Source organism: Idiotropiscis lumnitzeri, chromosome 5, assembly GCF_059441095.1.
Source record: "Idiotropiscis lumnitzeri isolate Australia: NSW breed Sydney's pygmy pipehorse chromosome 5, RoL_Ilum_1.0, whole genome shotgun sequence".
Taxonomy (NCBI): Eukaryota; Metazoa; Chordata; class Actinopteri; order Syngnathiformes; family Syngnathidae; genus Idiotropiscis; species Idiotropiscis lumnitzeri.
Window position 1 is genome coordinate 9381747 of NC_142395.1, and position 23582 is coordinate 9405328.

At 43.9% G+C, this 23582-nt stretch overlaps 2 protein-coding genes across 5 annotated transcripts in view; both read left to right on the forward strand.

Annotated features, from left to right (window-relative positions):
* Positions 1 to 12359, forward strand: part of LOC148336854 (E3 SUMO-protein ligase PIAS1-like) — a 50948-nt gene extending 38589 nt beyond the window's left edge. For 3 of the 4 annotated variants that reach the window (XM_088296730.1, XM_088296731.1, XM_088296732.1), the window contains exons 7-13: positions 492 to 565; positions 833 to 993; positions 1352 to 1488; positions 2879 to 3125; positions 3663 to 3802; positions 4413 to 4453; positions 7178 to 12359. In XM_088296730.1, coding sequence (XP_088152856.1) covers positions 492 to 565; positions 833 to 993; positions 1352 to 1488; positions 2879 to 3125; positions 3663 to 3802; positions 4413 to 4453; positions 7178 to 7486 — 1109 coding nt within the window. In that variant the 3' untranslated portion in view covers positions 7487 to 12359. The remainder of the gene's footprint in view (positions 1 to 491; positions 566 to 832; positions 994 to 1351; positions 1489 to 2878; positions 3126 to 3662; positions 3803 to 4412; positions 4454 to 7177) is intronic. The other variant, XR_015843232.1, reaches the window with a different exon arrangement.
* A 2853-nt stretch (positions 12360 to 15212) lies between these two features.
* LOC148336855 (relaxin-3 receptor 1-like) lies at positions 15213 to 16571 on the forward strand. The gene has a single exon (XM_088296536.1). It carries the CDS (start codon positions 15245 to 15247, stop codon positions 16232 to 16234), a length of 990 nt encoding a protein of 329 aa, XP_088152662.1. The 5' UTR covers positions 15213 to 15244; the 3' UTR covers positions 16235 to 16571.
* The last annotated feature ends 7011 nt before the right edge of the window (positions 16572 to 23582 follow it).

A 23582-nucleotide genomic window follows, 5' to 3' on the forward strand; every position in this document is an offset into this window, starting at 1 on the left:
TGTGTGAGGTTATGGTTCCTCTAAAAGAATCAAGACACAAAACACAGAAGAATGAATGAAACATGGAGCTATTCTAAATAGTCCTTATTTAAATCTTGTTTAACGTTTGCCAAAGCATCAGAAGCAAAGGCTCATAAGGAGGCAAAAATACATGTTGACAGGTGCGCAAGTCTCACTGAGGTTGCCGTGATAACTTCAAAGCGGTGTGTAACAAAATATTCAATTATGGATACCATCCTTTTTATCCAGGCCAAGTAATATTGTTGGCTGACAAAGAAAAAGATACAATTATTTTTACTGTATTTTTTAAATCAGTTGTCAAGTGAATTCCCATTTATTTATTTTTACAACAGTATGGCAGACGCAACATGATTGTAGTCTGCAAAATACATGAAAGTTCAAACTTACACCAGTCTGACTAATTGACTTTGCCTTATTGATGTTTTAATTGTTAATTTTTTTTCCAAATCATTTTTCCTATATGCTTGCAGTAAAAGAGAAGCTAACAGCAGACCCAGACAGTGAAATAGCCACAACTAGCCTTCGTGTGTCTTTGCTCTGCCCGGTAAGCATGCTTCTTTCATTCAAAGGCAATCGACCAATATTCTGCAGCATTAAGACGCATTACCAAAACAAAAGTGCAGTATACGTTCATTCAATCACCTTTCTTTTTTTTTCTACATATCAACCCCTGATGTGGACCTTTTCCACATGCTTGACGTGTTTTTGCCATATCTGGCACCCCATGTGTATACACTGTAAAGTGCCTTATGCTCCTGCTGTGTGAGCGACCTTTTTATTGCCTTAAAACATATTTTTGCACCCTTTCCAGCTCGGAAAGATGCGGCTGATGATTCCGTGCCGGGCGCTGACGTGCTCCCACCTGCAGTGTTTTGACGCCACACTGTATATTCAAATGAATGAGAAGAAGCCCACCTGGGTTTGTCCTGTCTGTGACAAGAAGGCCCCTTATGAACTCCTCATCATTGACGGGTAAATTACCCTACTTTTATCTTCTCGCTTGGTAGTGGAGCAACGCAATGGGTATTTAAAAAGAAAGGTCTATTTATATCTCAGCACAACTTGCCCGATCTATCTGGTGGACGTGAGAACTGTCACTGACTTGTGACTGTCTCTTCCATCTGAAACAGCATCAACATAATTATTTATACCCAAAACCAATTATTAAGGTATGCCTACCCTAAATCCAAAATGCAATAGTTGCCATTTTAATCCAGCTGTGTTTTACAATTTATCTTTAAATTTGCACAATGTGGCACCGCTTTACTATGCAGACTAAATCTGCTGCTCTTCTCTTGGCTAATGTGGCTTTCACTTTTAAATCATTCAGACTTTTTGTGGAGATCCTGAACAGCTGTATGGATTGTGATGAGATCCAATTCAAGGAAGATGGGAACTGGGCCCCCATGAGGACAAAAAAGGACTTGCAGGAAGTCTCCTGCACTGCTTCAAACAACAACCTGAATGGTAAGAAATGGATGGTGCCAGGTGTAGAAAGCAGCCAATTAAATGAGCTAGTAATAACGTAATTAAATAAGTGATAGAAGAAGAACAAAGTGTTCACTCTTTATATCATTATCCGTGAGTATACAGCTAACTTAGGATATATTTATGATACAGCATGTTGAATGTTTACCTAGCACCACTGCATATCCACAGGTCGGCATTCGCAAATTCACCAATTCTCTGATTTATAACTTTATGATTATTATTTATTGATTTACTTTTTATTTTTATTATTTTTTTGGGGGGAGGGGTCTGGTATTATCTGTGATGTGGGGGAAAAAAGGTAAGAATTTTTAGTTGTTTTTATTTTGCTGGCGAAATACTGCCTATTGTGTTAATTTTATTTATTGTAGCATCTCTTTAATTGAGACAAACAGTTAGTGACCGCCATAAAAATGCCCCCCCCCCAAAAAAAAAAAAAAAAAAAAGAACATCAAACTAGTTCTGCCTAGAGACACGTTCACCTGCTGCGGTCACAGCCCCGAGCTGGCTCTCTCAATTACAATATAACAGCACAGTTGCTAAATTTACGGGGTACAATAATGTTTGTAAACATTTGAAATTAGTTTTAAATCTTTTTTCACCTTAGTTTGTTTTGTATTTATGGTTTAAACTGTTATTATTGGCAATTCTAATAACTTTATGGACGCATAGGTCATTTTTGTAATTTCGCTATTCAGGGTGCGGTTTGCTCCCTATCTCTACAGTCCACAGTTTTCGGTTATGCCGTTGTGTTTGTTTTAATTTAACAACCAGTCAAACAAAAACAAGCTACAATAAAAGTCTGTCAGTAATGCCCGTGACTATCGACTATTTTTCTAATCTATTATTCAATTCATTATTCCCTGGATTCATTTGATACAAATATTTTGCACTTATACTTGGGATTGTTTAATAGTTAAAAATACGACCAAGATTTCAGAAGAGTGCAAGTGATGTGTTCACCAGCATGTTTGAAAAGGAAAGCTACTAACTAATGTGAGGGACTACACTTCTGGGTTTCAGGTTCATGACAATTAAATGTTATTCATATGACTGCAAATAATGATTTTTGTGTAGATTGAAGTGACAATTTCATTTTTCATAATTTGATTATGACTCAATGACTGGTGAAACATGTTAAATGGGGGTGGGATGTTGATTGTTGTTCTCCAAAGTAATAGGAGATGTTTGCAAATGTATTATTTGCTTTAAGCACAAAAGATTGTCTGCTTTCATGAATCTGAGAATTTTGAGAGTATGAAAAATAACGGAATACTTGCATTATCAAAATCGTTGTCGATTCATTTGATGATCGATTAACTGTCAATCGATTAATTTTGACAATTCCACTGTCAATGCCACTCTGCAGGTCTGTGTCCGACGTCTGCGAGCTCAGATCATCCGAGCTCCGTGTCAGCCAACCACAACAGCAGCAGCGACAGCAGCAACAACAAGAAAATGGCGGTGATCGACTTGACGTTAGACAGCTCCTCAGAAGATGAAGAGCAGGACACTCCGCCGCCTCTGCCGCCACCGCCTCTACCCCCATTGCCTCCTCCCGCCAAACGATCGTGTCCCTCCATTTCCCCGACATCGCCGCCCGTCCTCAACAAAGGGTCAGTCAGACATGGAGCAACGGTTGAGATTTTTATCTGCTCTCTTAGCTTGGAAATCATCAAATGTGGAAAAGACTCGCATGCGAAGTGAAGCATGTAGATATTAAATGATTGATGAGGTGTTCACTTGAATGCATGAATAGGTTTTTACCATTTTGGTTGAACAACCACATAAAAGGTTGAGTGCGTAACATTTGTACTTTAAATCCCTTGTGACAGGTAGAGTGATTACTCGAGACTTTTACTTTCCATGAAAAACAGTCATTTAGTAGCTTGTAGTTGACTGTACACGGGCCGTCATGATCAGATGTGGAAGAAACTAACATGGTCATAAAAGTACACGAAAGAACTGCATCAAAGCTAAGTTATCATTGTGTTACATGTCAACCATATGACATTTTTCGCAGGTTTTTGACACCTTTTGTGTTTTTGGCTCCGTGCATCTTCAAGAGGAACACTTTGGCTTCCCTGATAAATGAAAGTTCAGATACGACTCCAAATGTGTGACTTCGTACTTGTCCCCATATCTGCCATCAGGGTGTTGAACCTGCACCACCAGGCCTCCCCGGTGAGTCGTGCTCCCAGCATGCCAGCTGTGGACACTGGCTACATGCCTCCTGTCCCGCCACTGATTCAGGACTATAGACCCTACTACCATACCACCAATGACCTTCCAGGTAATGACAAAAAAAAAAATCAAGCATTTCAAGGAGCCCTATGTGCCTGCCTTCCTAATGTTTGTGCAGTTCAGGGTACATATATCGGGATTTTTTAAATCTGAAAGCTCACACACGACCAACAAAAAAAAAAAAAAAAAAAAATCAGTGCATGCTTTCTGCTATTTTAGTGTGTGGTATTCTTGAGATGACCAACATAGAACACCAAGCACTAACGCGTGAGAGGCAGCACGCCATAGGGCATTTGGACTGCCGGAAAGAAGAAGAAAGAGTAGAAACAATCGAAGCGCTAACTGATAGCTGGTCTGGTAACTGCATTAAAGTTGCAAACACCTTTCCATAACACTGAATGCAACCAATTTCTCAGCAGCTATTGTTCCGTTTCATGACACGATCAAAGAGTTCGTGGCTCAGCCAAACTCGATGTTAAACTGGTCTAATTTTTAAATTGTGAGTTCTGACCATTTTCTGATGAAAAAACACTCTTCACACGCCTCACACCACGGGATTACGAATCAGCGATATCTGATACTCAAATCAAATTGAGCCCAATTGTTGGTCGGTATGTGTGCCGCCTGCCTCACCAAGCTCTCTCCTACTCAATTTGCAGATTTGAACTTCTTCTCTTTCCTGCAAGGTGACAATCATCAGGTATGTGTCGCACGCAGGGATTTGGGCGATTGTTTGTAATACTTTGCGCCCATCAAGTTATATTGTGAAACCCATCATTAGAACTTTGAAAATTCACTTCTTCGATTTACGCTTAAAGGGGAAGTCAACTCCTCAAAAATATGTTCTATGTGCTATAGATGGGCACTTTACCCTATTGTGCCGCTCTGTCCGCCGCCGCGACCTGGGCACCCTTCTGTCATTGTCCCTGTGTCCTTATTCATAAATATAATGTCCTTCGTCGCTGGACGTCTTTGTCGTTTACAAGCACTTCTGTCCTTACTTTTCATCAGTCCCACCAGTTCAACTCAGTGTCTGCTGGAAAATTTAAAAGAGAAAAAAAATAAAAGGATTTTCTTTGTAGATGTCCAAAGCGTTTGTGGCTCCCGTTGAATCTTTTATGAATCGTTTCAAATGGCTCTTTATTTGCCGACAACAATGTAATATCCCTTCACAATTGCCGTGCAGTGTCGCAACGCGACAAGCTGAACAGAAGAAAAAGAACATCAAACGAAACATTGCCTGATGTGCAAAAATTGCCACCAACAGTCACTAAAATTGATGTTGACGTGTCTAGTTATGCCCGCACCAACTTCTGAAAATATCACAATGATCAATGAAGTGTTACGGCTTTTAGGGTGTTTTCCTCTTCATAGAGGCAATCACTACAAAGCCAGAATAGCGAAAAGGGTCGTCTATTAGATACAAAATAGATACGAGGTTGATACCCAATACCACACTTTGAAAAACGTGCAGGACTCTCACATGCAAATAATGACATATTTGTCGCAATGCACTTGCGTACCGAATATTATTTTCAGCGAGGCTGCGATTGGCTGTTGCTATTAATTAAACAAAAATCACATCACTGTTTCTTTATAGCTTAAATGTTTCGTGATAAGCAACTCAACATTAGTATTTCACAACAGGGACGGACAAAAATCCACTTGCGCTTGTGCTTAGTCTGTCCTTTTTTAAAAACTTTCTTGTGCATCCACCCGGAAAATAGGCCATTACATCCCTTTTACAGAATGCCTATCTGTGCTATGTGCCTTCAATTCGTCTAAATATGGCATTCTGGTTAATAAGGCCATGTTTCGACTAACGGTGCACGATACAAAATATTCCTGTTAAGAAAATCTTTGTGTTGTCTAAACTAATCACAGTCTGTTAGCAACCCTCGCACACGTTCCAACAATACAGTCCTGACTGTGACAAAAAAATGCAACCCGTGGCGTTCACGAGGCAACGTCTTGAAGTGCCACCTATATAATTATATGGAACCACAAACAGCATGGTGTGTTTGACGAGGAAATAGTGCATTGTCTTGGCAACTCGAGCTATTGCTAAAAGAGAATGCGAAGAGAGGGAACGGGAGTCTTGTGTACAAAGCCCTTTCAGAATGATAAAGGGCTATTTTTATCTTGTCGCCAGCTTTCATGATGATGATGATGATTTCACTTGGATGCTTGCAAAAATATTTGAGAGGCAGTCGGCAATAATAGCCTGCGTGAAAATGAACTTTCGCGCATCAGTTTCCAAGACTCTCCCATAACTCTGGCTTTTTAATCACAAGTACCATACATGTGACATTATGAATATAGTTTCAAAAACTTCTCTGCCGTCATATAACCTTCGACCTTTGGAAGCACAGTCAGACGAGTTGAAGGCGGTCAGCAACTAATGAAAATGAGTTGCAGAATCTGAGCGACACGATTGGGTCGTTCAGTTGCGTTGAGTTGCCTTTAAGATTAAATTTTTTTCAAACCACTTTTTGACATGATTATACCTTCACTTTTTGAGGGGGATATGTTCTCTATAAAACAAAAAAGAAATGTTGATTTGTGTTTCTTAACCTAGTCCCCCACTTATTTGTGTATTTTTTGGGCAAATAGCTGGGCTTCTTATCCGACTAAGGGGCATAGTAGCCCTTATTTCAATTTCTTACTTTTTTTTTGAGCTGTGCGATGTGGATGAAAAATGTTTCACAATTTAATTATTTCACATCAGTCAATTTTGATATTTATTTATTCATTGATAGTTTTCTTTTAAAAACCTATTTAAAATACTTGCGTTAGATGCTTCCCCAAAGCAGTATTGTTGGTAGTTACAGTAACCTTCATTCAATGTTCATGCAACGTAAGCGTAGGGAACTGAAACTCACTTGCAGTACATGCATCATCAATGACCAGGAGGACTACTTTGCCTTCGTCCATTCACATTTTACAAGTATTGGCCGAATGGTAGTCCCTCCCCACAACACGCACAATCCCAGGCTTTGTGTCTTAATTTTTATTTTATTTAATTTATTTTTTCTATTGAGCAATTTGTCAAAGGCGTTTTATGTTGATATTGATCACATTTCTATCATGATACCTACTGATATTGTATTATTGCCCTGCATGTAATTCTTTTTCTTTGATGTTTAGTTTGACATTAAACAAACAATCATGAGTGGCATTGAACACATTGAAACTAGTTTGCGCTCACGTCAAAGCAAAAAAAAAAAATTGCTGTAAGCTACAATAATCAAAATGATCATTTAAAAAATGGGTCCTGTTTAGCACTGGGTGTATTGAATCTAGAGAATTTGAGTTTCACTTTTTGAATTGGAAAACTGAAACAACTGAAGTTTTCCTGCACTATGCATGTATTGTTGACTAAATGTGCGAAGGGAATAACGGAGCATCACTTCTTCTCCGTCAGCATTACAACATGGTGATGGCGGCGGCGGCCGCCGCCTCCGCCTCGGAGGACCACGAGCTTCTGCTCAACCGCTTCCTGCCCTACAGCTCCTCCGGCTCGTCTGCATCTTTACTGACGCCGCCGACCAACGGGGCCAGCGGCTCCAGCAGCAGCAGTAGCAGCAGCAGTTTGGTGTCGTCCGGCGGCCTCCGGGACGCTCACTCGTTATCCTCGCACTCGCATGGCGGGGTGCTGGCCGGCCGGGGCGGCGCAGAAGCGGCGGTGGCAGCGATTTACGGAGGAATTCCTGACGTTATATCGTTGGACTGACTCACAGAGAGTCAGGCTGGATCCAACGATGAATTTAACTGCAGGGTAGAGAAGTGACTCGCTAGCCAGACTCCAATCGTTGGACTCCTCGATGGAGTCGACGTCGAAGAGGAGCGCACCAGGAGGACTTTGACGGCAGTGTTAGTTTAAAGTCGTGAAGGTCAGCTGAGCACATTGACTTTTTCAGTGGCTCATGTTACGGCTTTACTGCTCTCCCCCTGGCACAAACGGCAAAAACTCAAAGGAGGACAACTTTCTTTCTTTTTATATAAGAACACAAGGAGAGGCGCCGTGTACAGAGAACAAAATCTATTTTTTCCTTTTAATTTTGTATGGTCAATTGGGACACGTCCAGGCTAGTGAGGTGCTTCAACTGCTGTTTTTGACCACGTTATAGTTCATACATCACGTATGGCTCCTGCCTTGTATATGCTCATGTCAAAGCCCCCGCGGCATCTACCCCCGTTGAATTCCCCGCAGTCATTTGTCCCTCATGCTTTTTTAGTGCTGCTTTTTACGCAATAGGCATTCCTTGACATGTTCAGGTCACCCTGGTTGTGTGATTGGGAGTGTCGAAGTGGAGCGTCCGTATCTGGTTTATTATTTTCACTCCTTTTGATGACTCCATCAACATACAGCATTTAGACTGTCTTTAGAGCTTTACACTATTTATATATTGAAGTCGTGAGATGGAAGGAATCTTTCCCCCCCCCCCCCCCCCCCCGCTTATGCCAAACATGTTACCCTGACGATCGCAGTGCAGTTGGAGCACTTAAAAGGTGAGTCGTCTCGTGTCTTTCTTTGGGCAGTGAAACCTTTTGGTGAAACTTTATTTGAAGTCATAACCATGACACCTGTGAACATGAATGAATCCTTCTGACTGATGTCATTTTGTGTCATTCGGTAAATTATGTCACTTTTGACGGAAAGTTGACGTTGACCAATGTGTCAAAAGTGCCATAATTTTCCAAATTTACTTTCCTTAATGCCATAAATTTTCTATCAAATTGACTTAATGACATCTGTCGTAAGGATTCATTCATGTTCATGACAGATGTCATGTCATACTTATGACAGTCTTATGAACAAACTTCATATAAAGTGTTACCAACCTTTTTCTTTGGGACATTTTTGCTCGTACATTCAGAATAAATGACCAATACAGTTGAAAGTCAAACCGCTTGACGAGTCGTTCCACGGCGGACTCGAGTTTCAGCTACTGCTCGCGAGAATGTCCATGCATGTTTGGGATCTCCTGATTCCAAAAACAATTTCTTACTACGTCTTTCCACTAAAATATTTCCCTTCGAGTTGACAAAAACGTATTTGGACGTTTAGCTTGACTTGAGGAATACATTGGGTGGACCCTAAGAGTTTGAGAGCTGTGCAGTTAGGGGATGGGCATTGGACTATGAGGAAAATTACCAAAAGTGGGAATTAATCAGCACGTCAGTCTGTCGGTGAGTTCTCGTCAGTATTTCAAACCCCGCGGTCCGAGTCGGCCAAACGATGTTGAAAATGAATTTACTAGTACCACGTCACATGCAGGCACTACACACTTGACACACAGCCAAATAAAGAAAAAGTCCAAAATAAAACAAGTGTTATTTACCTCTCAGTCCCTCAGACCTCAATGACAAGTGTCCCATATTGTTTTTAATTTCACCGACATTGGACACTGTACATGTCTGTTGGTTTTACTATTATTATTTTTTTATATATATTTGGCTGCCTGTCTGCTTGTGCGGCGTCTCCGTGTGATGTGGAAATTATGCCCATGAGGGGACAAACTGGTCTGACGTGGGTTGGCCTGAAAAACTGACAGCAACTTAATGATGGGCTGATGTTGCCTCCTCTGGAATTTACCATGCTCTATGAAAAAAATAAATTTTCCTTGCCCTTAAGTATTTTTCACAGTTTTTCCAATAGGGATGGGCCAGTACTGATATGGCGTTATTTCAAGGTATTGGGTACTTGTAAAAGATGCCGATACCAGCTAGTGTTACTACAGGCAAAAAAATTAAAAATATGACATGGAATAAGTCTTCCTTGCCTGTAATTGGTGCTACACTGTGGCCGATTGACACGTCAGTGGATCATCACATGTGTCAGAAAAACAGAAAAGTAATTGTCATCGTTTTAATTGAAATTTTATGTATCATAATTACTAGTGCTTTCAGTACTTGGTATCAGCGAGTCCTCGAGTGAATACTCGTACTGGGGTCGGTCTGAAAAAAGTGGCATTGAACATCTCTATTTTTTTAACCCTGAAATACTTTTCAAGCAATGAAAAAAAAAAAGAATGTATTGTGTGACTAAACCTCTCATTAAACGTACACGCCATCTAAAACAAAGTAGCGTGTCAACAGACAAGCAGTCCAGTGAGAGCCGTTCAAGCAAATAGAAACTCTGACAAAATATTTGCCCTTAATAGACTTCATTTTTTTCTCAATGCATGTATAAAAGATCAACTATCCTAACTCAATAACAAAGGATTTGAAGCAAACAAATAACTACATAGTGTATTTTTTTGTTCTCAAGGGCTTTTTGCATTAAGAGTAACAATTCAAGGACGGCAGAAAACTGCTAAGCAGCAAACCAACAACAGTAATTTAATTAAAAAATTTTCACACAAAAATCAACAAAAAAATCCGACATATTCCAAATCGGCCAAGCAGAGGGATTTATCTGCTCAGAGTGAGGCCCGTGGACTGCCGTTGCCTATCCCGGTCTTCGGCTTTTTGTCTTCAGGACACAAACCAGTTTGAACTGAATCAACAGTGCCTCAGCTGTCTGCAGCCAAGTCGTGCACTGCATTTTGACTCCTTTTTCTCTTCTAGTTCACCTACAATCAATCCAACACAATCGTCAGTATAGTTGATCCACTCATTAAATGTTTTTTATGCCCATCCCTAAGTTAAAACTTGAAATTTGTGACTTCCATCCTTGCATTTTCTATATAACTTTTCTGCATTAGGACCGCAAATGAGCAGGAGCTCATCCTGGCTGACTTGTTGCAAGCTATTTATAGGAATTTGTGACTTTCTGACTTGATTTTTTAGGTCAAAGTTTTTCAGAGGGTCCACTGTGCACTGTGCAAATACAACGTAGAACTGGGAAGCCCGCAAAGGAGGCTGTGAGTAAAGTGAAGTGGAAATATCAGTTTTCCTCATGAATGTCGAGCATTGCATGCTGTTACATTTTGGAGTGTTGGACACATTGCGGTCGTTTGCTCACATTCAACTGTCTCTCCAATCACTGCTGACAACAAGCGCCAGCTTTTGGCGTGCACGGTCCTGTAGCCAGATGACCCACTTTTATTTTATTTTCACAGTCCGAATGAAGTCGGAGCCATTAGTCAGCATTTCTTGTTTTTATATGAATGAGCCAAGCAAGGGTGGCCTCTGGAGATGTTTCCCAGTTCAGCTTTGCTTCAAGTCCATAGAAGAGCTTTCGGAACAAACGATTCACTTTGCCAGGTTTTTCCCAGGAAGCTTTTTGCGACTTTTAGGACACATGAAGGTCACAAGAACCAACCCAGTCTATCAAACGCACTCAATCATTTTTGGGAGTAAGCTCTTGTGTCTTTCCTGTGTTGTGCAGTGTTTTATTTATTTGGTATTATTTCTGTGTATATTATTTTTTACAGTCAATTCTGTGGGAGAATGTGTATGAGTCACGATCATTCCGGATCTGTTTTGTTCCTTTTTTTTTTTTTGTATTTAATGTGCTTTGACAGAATTGTTCTTTCTATCAAACGACAAAGGTACACTTAAGTTATTAACAAAATATGTTCATTCATTTCCTTGAGAGCTTTAATAGAGTAAGAATCTTAGCCCGCTCATGCAAAAGTCATCATGACTTAATGGATGTAGCATGCCTTCCTGTCCTTAAGTCATTAGAAGTTAACTTTATGGATCAATTCATAATTACATAATGTGCAAAAAGGAACATTTTACGGCAAGTCATTGTCGCGTTGATTAATGATTTGACCTTCACCAAACTGTTGAGCATGAATGTAACAAATGATTGAACAGTTAGTTGGTCATATGGGTTAAAAACTTTGCAGATCAAATTAAAAGTTGAGTAGACACTCCTAAATATTGGAATGCATACAATGTATTGATTTGGAACTTGTACACAATATGTGGGCGTGGGGGGCGTTGCAGGCCATGTTGATTGTGTTTCTGCTCAAGTGCCCTGCATTGGGTGGATGGAGAAAAAGTCACCTTCAAATGTTCCGGTCGTGTACAGCGCCGCCCTAGTGGTGCACCATTACAAATATTAAGCTACTGTGTTTCTCTCTCCATCATGAATGACTTGTGTGAGAGGACAGCAGAAAGCATGCAGGGATGGATAAGCACTCGCCAGCACGTCTGCAAATGGATCAAACGAGGCCACTCCTCAAAAGCAGTCACGATGTGTCCCAATGATCAAAAGGGAAACTTCAACCATGTGTATATTCTGCCTGTATGGAATCCTGAAGATTCAGATCCAAACGTGTTGATGTCCATTTGTATGCTTTTTGTGTCGATTCAGAGCCGCGCGAAGAAAGTAATTTATATATTTTTTAAGAGCCGTAGCTAACTATCGAAGAAAGGATTGTGGCCAATAAAGAGTGTCGTCCAGCTGTAATAGTCAACACCCGCACTCACTGCCTTAAAACATGCACAGGTTTGGCTTCCTGGCTCCAACTTCAAAACCACATGAGGCTTTTAAAGAAGAGGACTGTGTAGTAAACCCTTGTCAGTTTGTACAAATGTACCAAGTGGAAGAAAAATATTTATTACATACATTGGAATAAATTGTTTACTTCTTGAATGTTAACTGTTTATGTAGAAAAGTTTAGATGTATTAAAAGTGCATTCTGCTATTTCACTGTGTGTGTGTTTTTGTCCTCCACCTTTCTTACAGTTTGGTCTCAATGCATTTCGTTGCCATTCCATTTACAGACACAATTTGTCAAATTTTGGATCAAAATTGTTTTGGCACTTATGCTTGCCTCGTTCTGTTTTATGCTTTTGGATCATGAATTATTCCTTCCCTTTCCTATACTTACAAAGAACTTGATTATGGTTCTCTACCAGCAAAAGATATTTACCTTTAGTTCAACTTCCCCATTCGGTGTTTTCGTGACCCCAATATTCCTATTTTCTATGCCAACTCCAGACGTTTATTTGCTTCATTTGTCTTTGAGGGGAGCCATAACAGTGCAGATGCCCATTTAAGCCAGTGGTGGGCAAACTTCAGTGTTCATTGGCCACATGGGATTTTTAAAACTGACATACACGTCATACATGGATGGCGTGAAAGAAAATTTGTCTAACGTAAAAATATATTTTTTTTACCAGTGATGAATTGTTCTTGTTTAAAATTTGTCATATTTTACTAGGTATAATTAATTTTGTAAATAAATTACCCAAATAAAATAATTTAAAAACTTCAATTCAAATCAATTTGTAAATAAATAAATTACCCAAATAAAATTATTTAAAAACTTCAATTCAAATCAATTTGTAGATAAATAAATTACCCAAATAAAATAATTTAAAAACTTCTAATCAACTTAGTACATTGAGTGAAACTGATTTGCAAATACTTTTCAACCTAAATTCAATTGAATGTGCTTTGCAAACAAGATATTAATGTTCAAATTGACAAGAACTATTGTTTTGTTTTTTAATTTGTTGCCTGCAACGCATTCCAAAATCAAGACGGCACATTGAGGAATCTTAAAAAAAAAAAACACCTGTTTGGGAAACAGGTGTATATAAAATGTGTATCCTCGAAAGGCTCTGGTGTTCACGAAAAACGGTCAGATGGGGTTCACCACTTTTTAAACAGCTGCATGAGCAAATAGTCCACCAATTTAAGAACATTTCTCAACTTACAATTGATTTCAACTTGCAATTTAGGCATTTCATCTTATACAGTCCTTCATATCAAAACAATAAGAGAAACTGGGAAAATCTCTGCACACATGCAGCAAGGTCTAAATGCCCGTGACCTTTGATCCCTCAGGCGACAATGCATCAAAGGGGAAGAAGGCCAACCCAAAAATTTTCTTGACATGATGTTCTATGCGGCTCCACCAGTCTAAGCATGGCATTGTGATTAATATTACATTTGTGAAATATGAGTGAATCAGCAAAATCCATCAATTTTTAGCCATCTCAGTGGGCAACCATTTTGTCGCTCTCTGTCAATTGAAAACTGCCTAACAGTTGCTCAGGGCTCAGATAATAGCCAATCAGGACTCATCTGTTTTCTGAAGCTGAGCCATGATCGGTTATTATCTGAGCAACTGTGATGTTATTTTCCGTCGGCAGCAAGTGACAAAATACCCCCCCCCCCTGAGATGGACAAAAACTGGTGGATTTTACTACTAAACTCAATGAAGAAATGCAATATTGATGCCGTGATTAGACTAGTAGTGCTGCATAGAACATATTGTCAAAAAAGTGTTGGGATTGATTTCCTCTCTACAAATAAGCGGCATTGTCCAAGTATTATTACGTAGGCCCATATATATATATATATATATATATTAGTGCTGTCAAGTGATTAATTTTTTTTAACTAATTAATCTAAAAGAATTCCATGATTAATCATGATTTGAATCATTTTTCAAGTACTATTTTTTGCGAAGCTTATAACAGATATTTACTTGAATAATATCTTGGAATTAATGCAAAATCACCAAATACAAAGTATATTTTATTCAAAGACTGTTCTAGTAGCTTTCTTGGATTCTTGAATCCGATCTAAATGGAGACATCTTTGCAGACATTTATTTTCAAAACATTTCTCAAAACTGCCCACATGTGCCACACTCCAACAGTGTTGGTTTGCAAGGCCCAGTGGTAACTTAAACACAGTGTTTTGTTCTGGGATGTGCTAAAGACAGGTAATATGTCACAATATTTGCAAAGTCTGCAAATTATTAGCACCATGGCCTCACAGTGCAGAGGTCGTGGGTTCGATTCCGGCTCCGGCCTTTCTGTGTGGAGTTTGGTTGTTTTCCCCGTGCGTGGGTTTCCTCTGGGTACTCTGGTTTCCTCCCACGTTCCAAAAACATGCATGGTGGGTTGATTGGACACTCTAAAATTCCAGCGACCCTCGTGAGGAGAAGCGGTAGGTACAGATAATGGAAGGATGGATTCTAGAAAGTGTACACACTCGTGTTTAAAAAAAAAAAAAAAAAAACTCCAATATTGTGTCTTGTAACATTATAACTAAACAGAGAAAAAAGGTGAAGTGAGCCGGCAGACATAGTTTCTCAAGATTGTCCCGAGTGACTTTGACTATGTATTTTGATGTTGGACATTTTGGTGCAACTTGGAGCTTGGAGTATTTCATTTTATTTTATTTTTTTATTTTTTTTGTGTGTGGTTCTCGGTGTATAAGGTTTGATTATCATGCTTTATAAAACCAGTTTATTGCTTTGTATGTGCTGTTACTATATTGTTCTTTATTAAGAATAAGAAACAAAAACATACTTTTTTTTGCGTTGTGCATTTCAGATCATTTATTTGGAAAAATATATAGATAAAGGAGCTTGGTCACGGACCGAACGATATTCGTTTAATTCAAGGAGCCACTCTGGCATGCGTGACAATTGGGTGAGAGCAATGATGATGATGCTGATGATGATTGTGGAAGAGAGGGCGGGGGGGGGGGGTGAAGGATAAAGCCTGAAGAGTTGGGGCGGTATATGAGAGCAGTCCATGCGTGCGGTGGAGCCGGATCGATCGAGCCATGAGCGAAAACAACAACTTCACCGTTTGGTCCAACAGCTCCGGTTTTCTTAATCTGGACGACATCGACGTCTCCGCGGACCAAAACCCCGTCCTCAGAGTCCTCATCTGCTCGGTGTATTCCCTGGTGTGCGCCACGGGTCTCGTGGGCAACCTTCTGGTCTTCTGCTTCCTGGGGACGAAACACGAGCACAAGACGTCCCGGATGAACTTTTTCGTGCTCAACTTGGCGTTGACGGACCTGCAGTTCGTGTTGACGCTGCCCTTCTGGGCCGTGGACACGGCGCTGGACTTCAGTTGGCCCTTCGGAGGCGCCATGTGCAAAGTGGTGCTGTCCGTCACAGTGATGAACATGTACGCTAGCGTCTTCTTCCTCACGGCCATGAGCGTCACCAGATACTTGTCGCTCAGGTCGGCTCTCAAGCGCACGGACGCGGAAAGGCCCCGCTGCGACAAGTGGACCTGCGCCGCGATTTGGATCCTCGCCACCGTGGCCACTTTACCCACCTCGATTTTCTCCACCGTGAGCCACGTGAGCGGAGAAAACCTGTGTTTGCTCAAGTTCCCCGGCGGGCAGGACTGGCTGGCGGTGTACCAAATCCACAAGATCCTCGTCGGCTTCGTGGTGCCAATTTCCGTGGTGTCCGTCAGCTACATCAAGCTTCTGCGCGTGATCCGCGTCAAGGGCATGAAGACGGGTAACCACAAAAGGAGATCGCAAGTCACCAAGTCCGTCACCATCGTCGTGCTCTCCTTCTTCCTCTGCTGGATGCCCAATCACGCCGTCACATTGTGGAGCGTTCTGGTCAAACTCAACGTAGCCAACTGGGACCGAAGTTATTATGTGGCGCACACGTACGTGTTCCCGCTCACCGTGTGCTTGGCCCACGCTAACAGCTGCCTCAACCCCGTCATCTACTGCCTCATGAGGCCAGACTTGAGGTCCAAACTCAGGCTTCTCATCCACAGAGGACACACGTCAGACGTTTAGCTTTCCTGGCTTTGGAATTGTGCGTAATTACGCATGGCTTGGCTCGTGTCTCACCCATTTGTTAATGTTTTAGCGAGCAGTGAGTGAGTGACTACACTGAAAAAAATGGCGTTTTGACTTTATTACATTTTATTTAATCACGTGGATACACAAAATAAAATAATCAGGATCCAGATACATTTATTTTCAAGTAAGTGTCTAGTCTACTTGGAAAACGGGATTCCAGATCTTTTTATTTCATGCAACCAATTGACAAATAAAAATGTGTCAATTCAAGAACAACTTTTTTATGTGGACTCAGTGTTTCGGGAAAAACAATATCAGGGGGAGACACATTTCTTTCTTATGATTTTATTATATATTTCTTTTGCTCACAATATCGCAGTTTTTGCTTGGCAGGCTGCAATTTCTGAAGACCCCCCCCCACTCGCCCCGCCCCGCCACGATTGTCATTACCCATCAGTGAGTCATCTCCCTGTTGATGTAGAGCAGGCAAACGTGAGCAAACGCTGCATTGATTTTTAAAATGGACAAATGGACAAGGTTATTCATATCTCTGCTCAGGACATTCCGTGGGGACACGCCAGTTTGTCGCATTGCAATATTATTATTATTATTATTATTATTATTTGCACAAAATAAAACCATGGCTGCAGTGACTAAAACTTCATGACCTTTGACATAAAATATCTTTCTTTTGTAAATGTCTTTCTCGTATGATAAACGTTACAGTATATATTTTTGACCATGCTTGGGGGAATTAGTGCAGTTCATATTATTCACTCAATCATGTTGTCACACTTGGGTCCAGACATTAAGACACACATGTTTACTCGGTATATTGCATATGATTAACTCAATTATCCCAAACTGTGCAGTGAATCTAAATCATGGTCAATAATTTGCAGTTGTTCAATATATATATATCGAAATTGAAAGAAGTGACATAATTAAATATACAAAAGTGCCATCAGCATCCTATTTTAAATGTTTTTTTGTCTTAAATTTTATGCTGCTGCAACTCCAGTTTAAGATACACAGAAAGCCATTTCGAGTCGCCAGTTCAGGCGACACGGTGGACGACTGGTTAGCAAGATGGCCTCACGGTGTAGAGGTGGAGGGTTTGATTCCGGCTCCATCCTTGTTGTGTGGAGTTTGCATGTTCCCCCTGTGCCTGCGTGGGTTTCATCAGTAAGTACCCGGAGAAAACCGACGCAGGCATGGGGAAAACATGCAAATTCCACACAGGAAGGCTGCAGGGAATCTAACCCACTGTGACGCAGACGTGCCAAACAGTCATCCACCATGCTTGCCCATGTTCGATAACTTGAATGACAATTTCAACCATTCAAAATGTACAGTGGTTATGAAGTGTCAGGAAGAATTTATTGACTTCTACGAAGATAACTTGGGATAGTCAAATTTAGCTGTTCAATATTAAATCTGCTTGCATAAATCTCTGTGCCTCTACTGTCTCTCCATTTCAACCCAACTGGACGAGGCAGACCTCCCTACAGAACCTGGCTTCTATTCAAGCTTGCATCCTTAGAGGGACTTTTTCCTTGCCTCTGTCGCAGGTCACTTACTCATCTGGGGTACGTGGAATTACTTGAAATGTAATTTTATTGAGAGTTATGTATCATGAATGACACAGTGATAATTTATAATACACCTAATATATTACTGCCGATTTGCTCTTATCAAGTCAAGTCTTGGGCCTCTTCCTTCCAAGAGGGTACCTCAAACTGTTGTTCCTGGAGGGTTTAGAAATGTTGCGAAATATAGTGAAAGCATTGCAAAGTTTTGCAACATTGCAGACATGGGAAAATAAAACACATATTTAAATATTTATTTTAAATATTTTGCATAGGTAATATCCATTGATAGAAATGGATAAAATAAATTTTAAAAATTACAAAAAGTACAAGAATCCATTCAAGTTAATGCTTCATATTTTCATAAGTGGGATGGACTTAAAAAAACTGCTGTATAGGTGTACTTTAATTCATCCGGTGCTAACTTGATTGTTTTGTCACAGGTTTGCGTCAAATTCAAATTGATTGATGTTATCAGTGGTGACTTTGGCTCAGAGTCATTCTAAGTGGAATTCTGTGGCTTGGTGCCAGCACCATGAGTGAAAATAGAGTCCATGCTCTCTTTTGAGGGGACTTGAGTGTGCTTCACAGTTTGTTGTCACTTGTGTAAATTTGGGGCGCTATGGGCAGCCACCCCTCGCCCCGTCCTTCGTAATCATTACGGGTGGGGATTGCTAAGAATTAAGCAATTCTGATTCCATTATCAATACTACTTATCGATCTGATCACGTATGAATTATTAATCAATTTTAATTGTGTGAGAAAATGAAAATATACACTCATAATGTGTCATGTATCCACAGAGGAGAGAAAAACATCAAATAAGCGGACTTATTTCTCAAAGTATGCCATTAAGAGACCAACAACCTTCTCAGCTGAAATTAACATCATGGGCAAAGTGTTCTTCTGCATTCACCACCAGAGGGTGGCGCTGTTGTTGGTTAAAATGGGAGGAAGTCTTGCACAGTAGTCTGGCTTCTTTAGTCCCTCCTTGTGCTATAAAACAGGGAAGGTTGCTGCACGGGCAGAAGCTCAATGTGCTCTTCATCAAAAGGTTCCTCTATAGGTGTGAATAGTTTTGCTACTTTATGGGTGAGGTCTGAAGTTGCGGACGTAACTAAAAGGATCCGTCTTTGATTAAACATTCCATGCGATCCGTCATTATTCGGCACAATAACCAAAATTTAAATAGTCACTTTCTTCTGTGTCTCTGACAGAAAGAAATTGACATTGTAAGAAAAATGGAGCAAGGAAAAAAGTTGTCGCGACAGAAATTTCATACAAACAAAGCGAAAGGAATGTTCAAATCTGAAAAGCGTTTCTCCTACGGCTGCTGCGGTCCTGACTCTATCTCAGATTTTATTATCATCCACTTTGGATTTGAATCTTGAGGCTAACAGAGCATCTTCCTTAGAACGGAGAACATTATAGACCGATTAACAAATCACAAATCACTTTACGGTGTGCTGCTTGGAAAGATTTTTCCAAATGTTCTCCTTGATGCTCCTGGTGAACGTGCAGTCAACTGCCTGTGTGGTGCCAAGTTTGTTTTGTGCTGCTTCTGAAGGATGGGCAATATCTGGTGGACTTTTTTCACTAAAGACCGCAAGTGTGGATGTACTGTTGGATGCATCACAAACTTCTTCACGATCTTTAGTTTCACGATTATGGTCAGCCCGCATCATAAATGCATCAAAAGTATAAACACACTTCATTAACAACAAATACAAAACCTTTACAGTTGTTCTCCATCGGTTTGGCTAATTTCCTGAAGCAGAGATGACATTCTTAAAACTATAAGATCATTTATGTCATGACCCGTGTCTGCCACGTCAGTGTTTTTGTTGTTATTTTCTTCCCTCCTTCCTGCCATGTGCCTTTTGTTATTGTTTTCATCACCTCCCTGCCATGTGCCTTTGTTATTGTTTTCGTTCTCACCAGCTACGCACCTGTTCCTAGTCATCATCACGCACCTGTTCCTAGTCATCATCACGCACCTGCTTCCCATCTGCTCCCCTAAGTACCCGGACTATTTAAACCTTCCAGACCGACAACGCAGTGTCGGGTCATTACCCTGTTTGCCTCCTGTTGCCACGTCACCTCGGACTCTCACGACTTGCGCGTCGCTCCCGTTGTTGCACTTGTCTTCGTTCCCTGTCCGCCTGGCTCGTTCCCGTCTCGTGTTTGGTCCTTGTCATCGTCCAGGTAGTCTCGTTCAGTTGCCTGTGTTGTTTCTTTGCCCACGCCCCGTTGTTCGTCCCCACCAAGCTCCACAATAAATCTCCTTAAAGCTTCACCTACCCCTGCTTCCTCGCTTCTTGGGTCCACCTCCTCATCGCCGCAAGGCGACTCCTGACAGAATGACCCGACCTCGAAAGAAGGACCCAGCGAGAGGCTCGCGGCGGCGTCATGGACACCGCCGCACGGACCCCCCCCCACCAACCCGCCGATCAGCTCAGCGCCACGTCTGCCACGCTCCCCGCTTCCCCAGATTACGAGGACTTGTTTGAAAAGACCGCCTACCTTTTGGACTCGCGCCGCGCTGAGCTGGGGGCACGACTGGCCCAGATAGCGGAGCAGGTGGCCTCGATCGCGGAGAAGGGCGCCGCCGCGGTACCACCCCGGGAGGCTATCATGGAGCTGACAGCTCAGATGGCGGAGCTGGAGGTCAAGATGGTGGAGAGCATGAGGCTGGCACAGCTGGCCGACCGACAGCTGGCTGAAAGGGGTCCCGCCTCCACGTCATCTGCCGCAACCCACGTCACCTCCACGCCAGCTGCAGCAACCCACGTCGCCTCCACGTCAGAAGCAGCAACCCACGTCGCCTCCACGTCAGCTGCAGCAACCCATGCAGCCCCCACGTCAGCTGCACCGACCGTGCAGCCTCCGATGCCTGCCCCTCACCAGCCTGCCGACCAGCCCCGTACCTCGTCTTCGTTTCACGGTAACGCCCTCGACTTCCCTCCCAACCTTCCTCCCCACTGTACCATTGATTCCGATTCCGACGACAATTTTGATCACCAGGCCAATTCACCCACTCACGCTTTAGTTGATAATGATTTAGCAGAAGTTTTTGAGCACTACGCCCCGCACGTTTTTGTCGACTCGGATCACGAGTACGATGCCGACTACATTTACGCCTTGTTAGACGCTCAGCGCACCCCGGACACAGTTAGTACCAGTCACCTTCTTCCCCCCGAACCATTCCTGACACCCTTTTCGTTCGAGTCTTTCAAGACCACCTCCCACTCCACCTCGCGCGCTTCACGTCCGCCCAAGTCTCTATCCCGGCGGAGCACGTTCTGCGTCCGCCCCCAGTCCCTGTTCCGGCGGAACAGGCCCCGCGTCCGCCACAAGTCCCAGTTCTGGCGGAGCACGCCCTGCGTCCGTCACAAGTCCCTGTTGCAGCGGGGCACACCCTGCGTCCGCTACCAGTCCCGGTCCCCGCTGCGCCCGGCCCGCCGCAGCTCCAAATCCCTGCTTCGGCGGTGCCAGACGGCCCGCCGCCAACCCAATTCCCTGTCCCGGCGGCGCCCGAGGACACGCCATTGCTTCCCGTCACTGCCTCGGCGGTGCTCGACGATCCGCCGTCGCCCCAAGCTCCTTTTTCGGCGGAACTCGACGATTCGCCGGCGCTCCAGTTTCCTGCCTGGGCGGTGGACGACGACCCGCCGTCGCTTCTCGTCTCTGTCACAGCGGCTCCCGACGAAGCGCCGCCGCTCCACGTTCCTGTCTCAGCGGGGTTGGAGGACCAGCCGCCGTGCCACGTTCCGGTCTCGGCGGGGTTCGAGGACCAGCCGCCGCTCCACGTTCCTGTCTCGGCGGGGTTCGAGGACCAGCCGCCGCTCCACGTTCCTGTCCCGGCGGGGTTCGATGACCTGCCGCCACTCCACGTTCCTGTCTCAGCGGGGTTGGAGGACCAGCCGCCGTGCCACGTTCCGGTCTCGGCGGGGTTCGAGGACCAGCCGCCGCTCCACGTTCCTGTCTCGGCGGGGTTCGAGGACCAGCCGCCGCTCCACGTTCCTGTCTCGGCGGGGTTCGAGGACCAGCCGCCGCTCCACGTTCCTGTCCCGCGGGCACTCGACGATCATCCGCCGCTCCAAGTTCCCGTCCCGCCGGCGTTCGACGACCAGCCGCCGCTCCAAGTTCCCGTCCCGCCGGCGTTCGACGACCAGCCACAGCTCCATGTTCCTGCTTCGGCGGGGCTCGACGACCTGCCGCCGCTCCACGTTCCTGTCTCGGCGGGGTTCGACGACCAGCCGCCGCTCCACATTCCTGACTCGGCGGGGCTGGACGACCAGCCGCCGCTCCACGTTCCGGTCTCGGGTGCGCCCGGACGTCCGCCTGAGTGTTCACGGGTGGACTTGTTGATCGGGCCTCCCGGACGCCCGCCTGAATGGCCCCGTCGGGACTCGCTGGTCTGGCCCCCTGGACATCCGCCAGACTGGCCTAGTTCGCGGGCCTTGGTCCCGCCTCCCGGACGTCCGCCCGAATGGCCCCGTCGGGACTCGCTGGTCTGGCCCCCTGGACATCCGCCAGACCAGCCTAGTTCGCGGGCCTTGGTCCCGCCTCCCGGACGTCCGCCCGAATGGCCCCGTCGGGGCTCGCTGGTCTGGCCCCCTGGACATCCGCCAGACCGGCCTAGTTCGCGGGCCTTGGTCCCACCTACCGGCCCCCTTCCGCCCACCCTCGTTCTTGGACTTGGTTTCATTTTTGACTGTTTTCGTTTGGGACGTCTGGAAGCCGTCCCTTGAGGGGGGGGTACTGTCATGACCCGTGTCTGCCACGTCAGTGTTTTTGTTGTTATTTTCTTCCCTCCTTCCTGCCATGTGCCTTTTGTTATTGTTTTCATCACCTCCCTGCCATGTGCCTTTGTTATTGTTTTCGTTCTCACCAGCTACGCACCTGTTCCTAGTCATCATCACGCACCTGTTCCTAGTCATCATCACGCACCTGCTTCCCATCTGCTCCCCTAAGTACCCGGACTATTTAAACCTTCCAGACCGACAACGCAGTGTCGGGTCATTACCCTGTTTGCCTCCTGTTGCCACGTCACCTCGGACTCTCACGACTTGCGCGTCGCTCCCGTTGTTGCACTTGTCTTCGTTCCCTGTCCGCCTGGCTCGTTCCCGTCTCGTGTTTGGTCCTTGTCATCGTCCAGGTAGTCTCGTTCAGTTGCCTGTGTTGTTTCTTTGCCCACGCCCCGTTGTTCGTCCCCACCAAGCTCCACAATAAATCTCCTTAAAGCTTCACCTACCCCTGCTTCCTCGCTTCTTGGGTCCACCTCCTCATCGCCGCAAGGCGACTCCTGACAATTTAGCCACTTTTACATCCATCCATCCATTTTCTGTACCACTTCTCCTCACTAGGGTCACGGGGGTGCTGGAGCCTATCCCAGGTATCTTTGGGCAGTAGGCGGGGGACACCCTGAACTGGTTGCCAGCCAATCGCAGGACACACATAGACGAACAACCATCCGCACTCACGCTCATACCTAGGGGAAATTAAGAGTGTTCAATCGGCGTGCCATGCATGTTTTTGGAATGTGGGGGGAAACCGGAGTACCCGGAACATGCAAACTCCACACAGGATGGCCGGAGCCCGGATTGAACCCACGACCTATGCTGTCTCTCACTGTGAGGCCATCGTGCTAACCAGTCAGGCCACCATGCCGCCCGGCACTTTTACAGTTCTGTGCAATACAGCTCATTTGAAAAAGCAATTATCGCTTCCAAAAAGTTTACCATGAGTCC

Excerpts from the sequence above, each read along its gene's own strand:
- LOC148336855 (XM_088296536.1), top strand. The coding sequence starts at position 15,245 with ATGAGCGAAAACAACAACTTCACCGTTTGGTCCAACAGCTCCGGTTTT.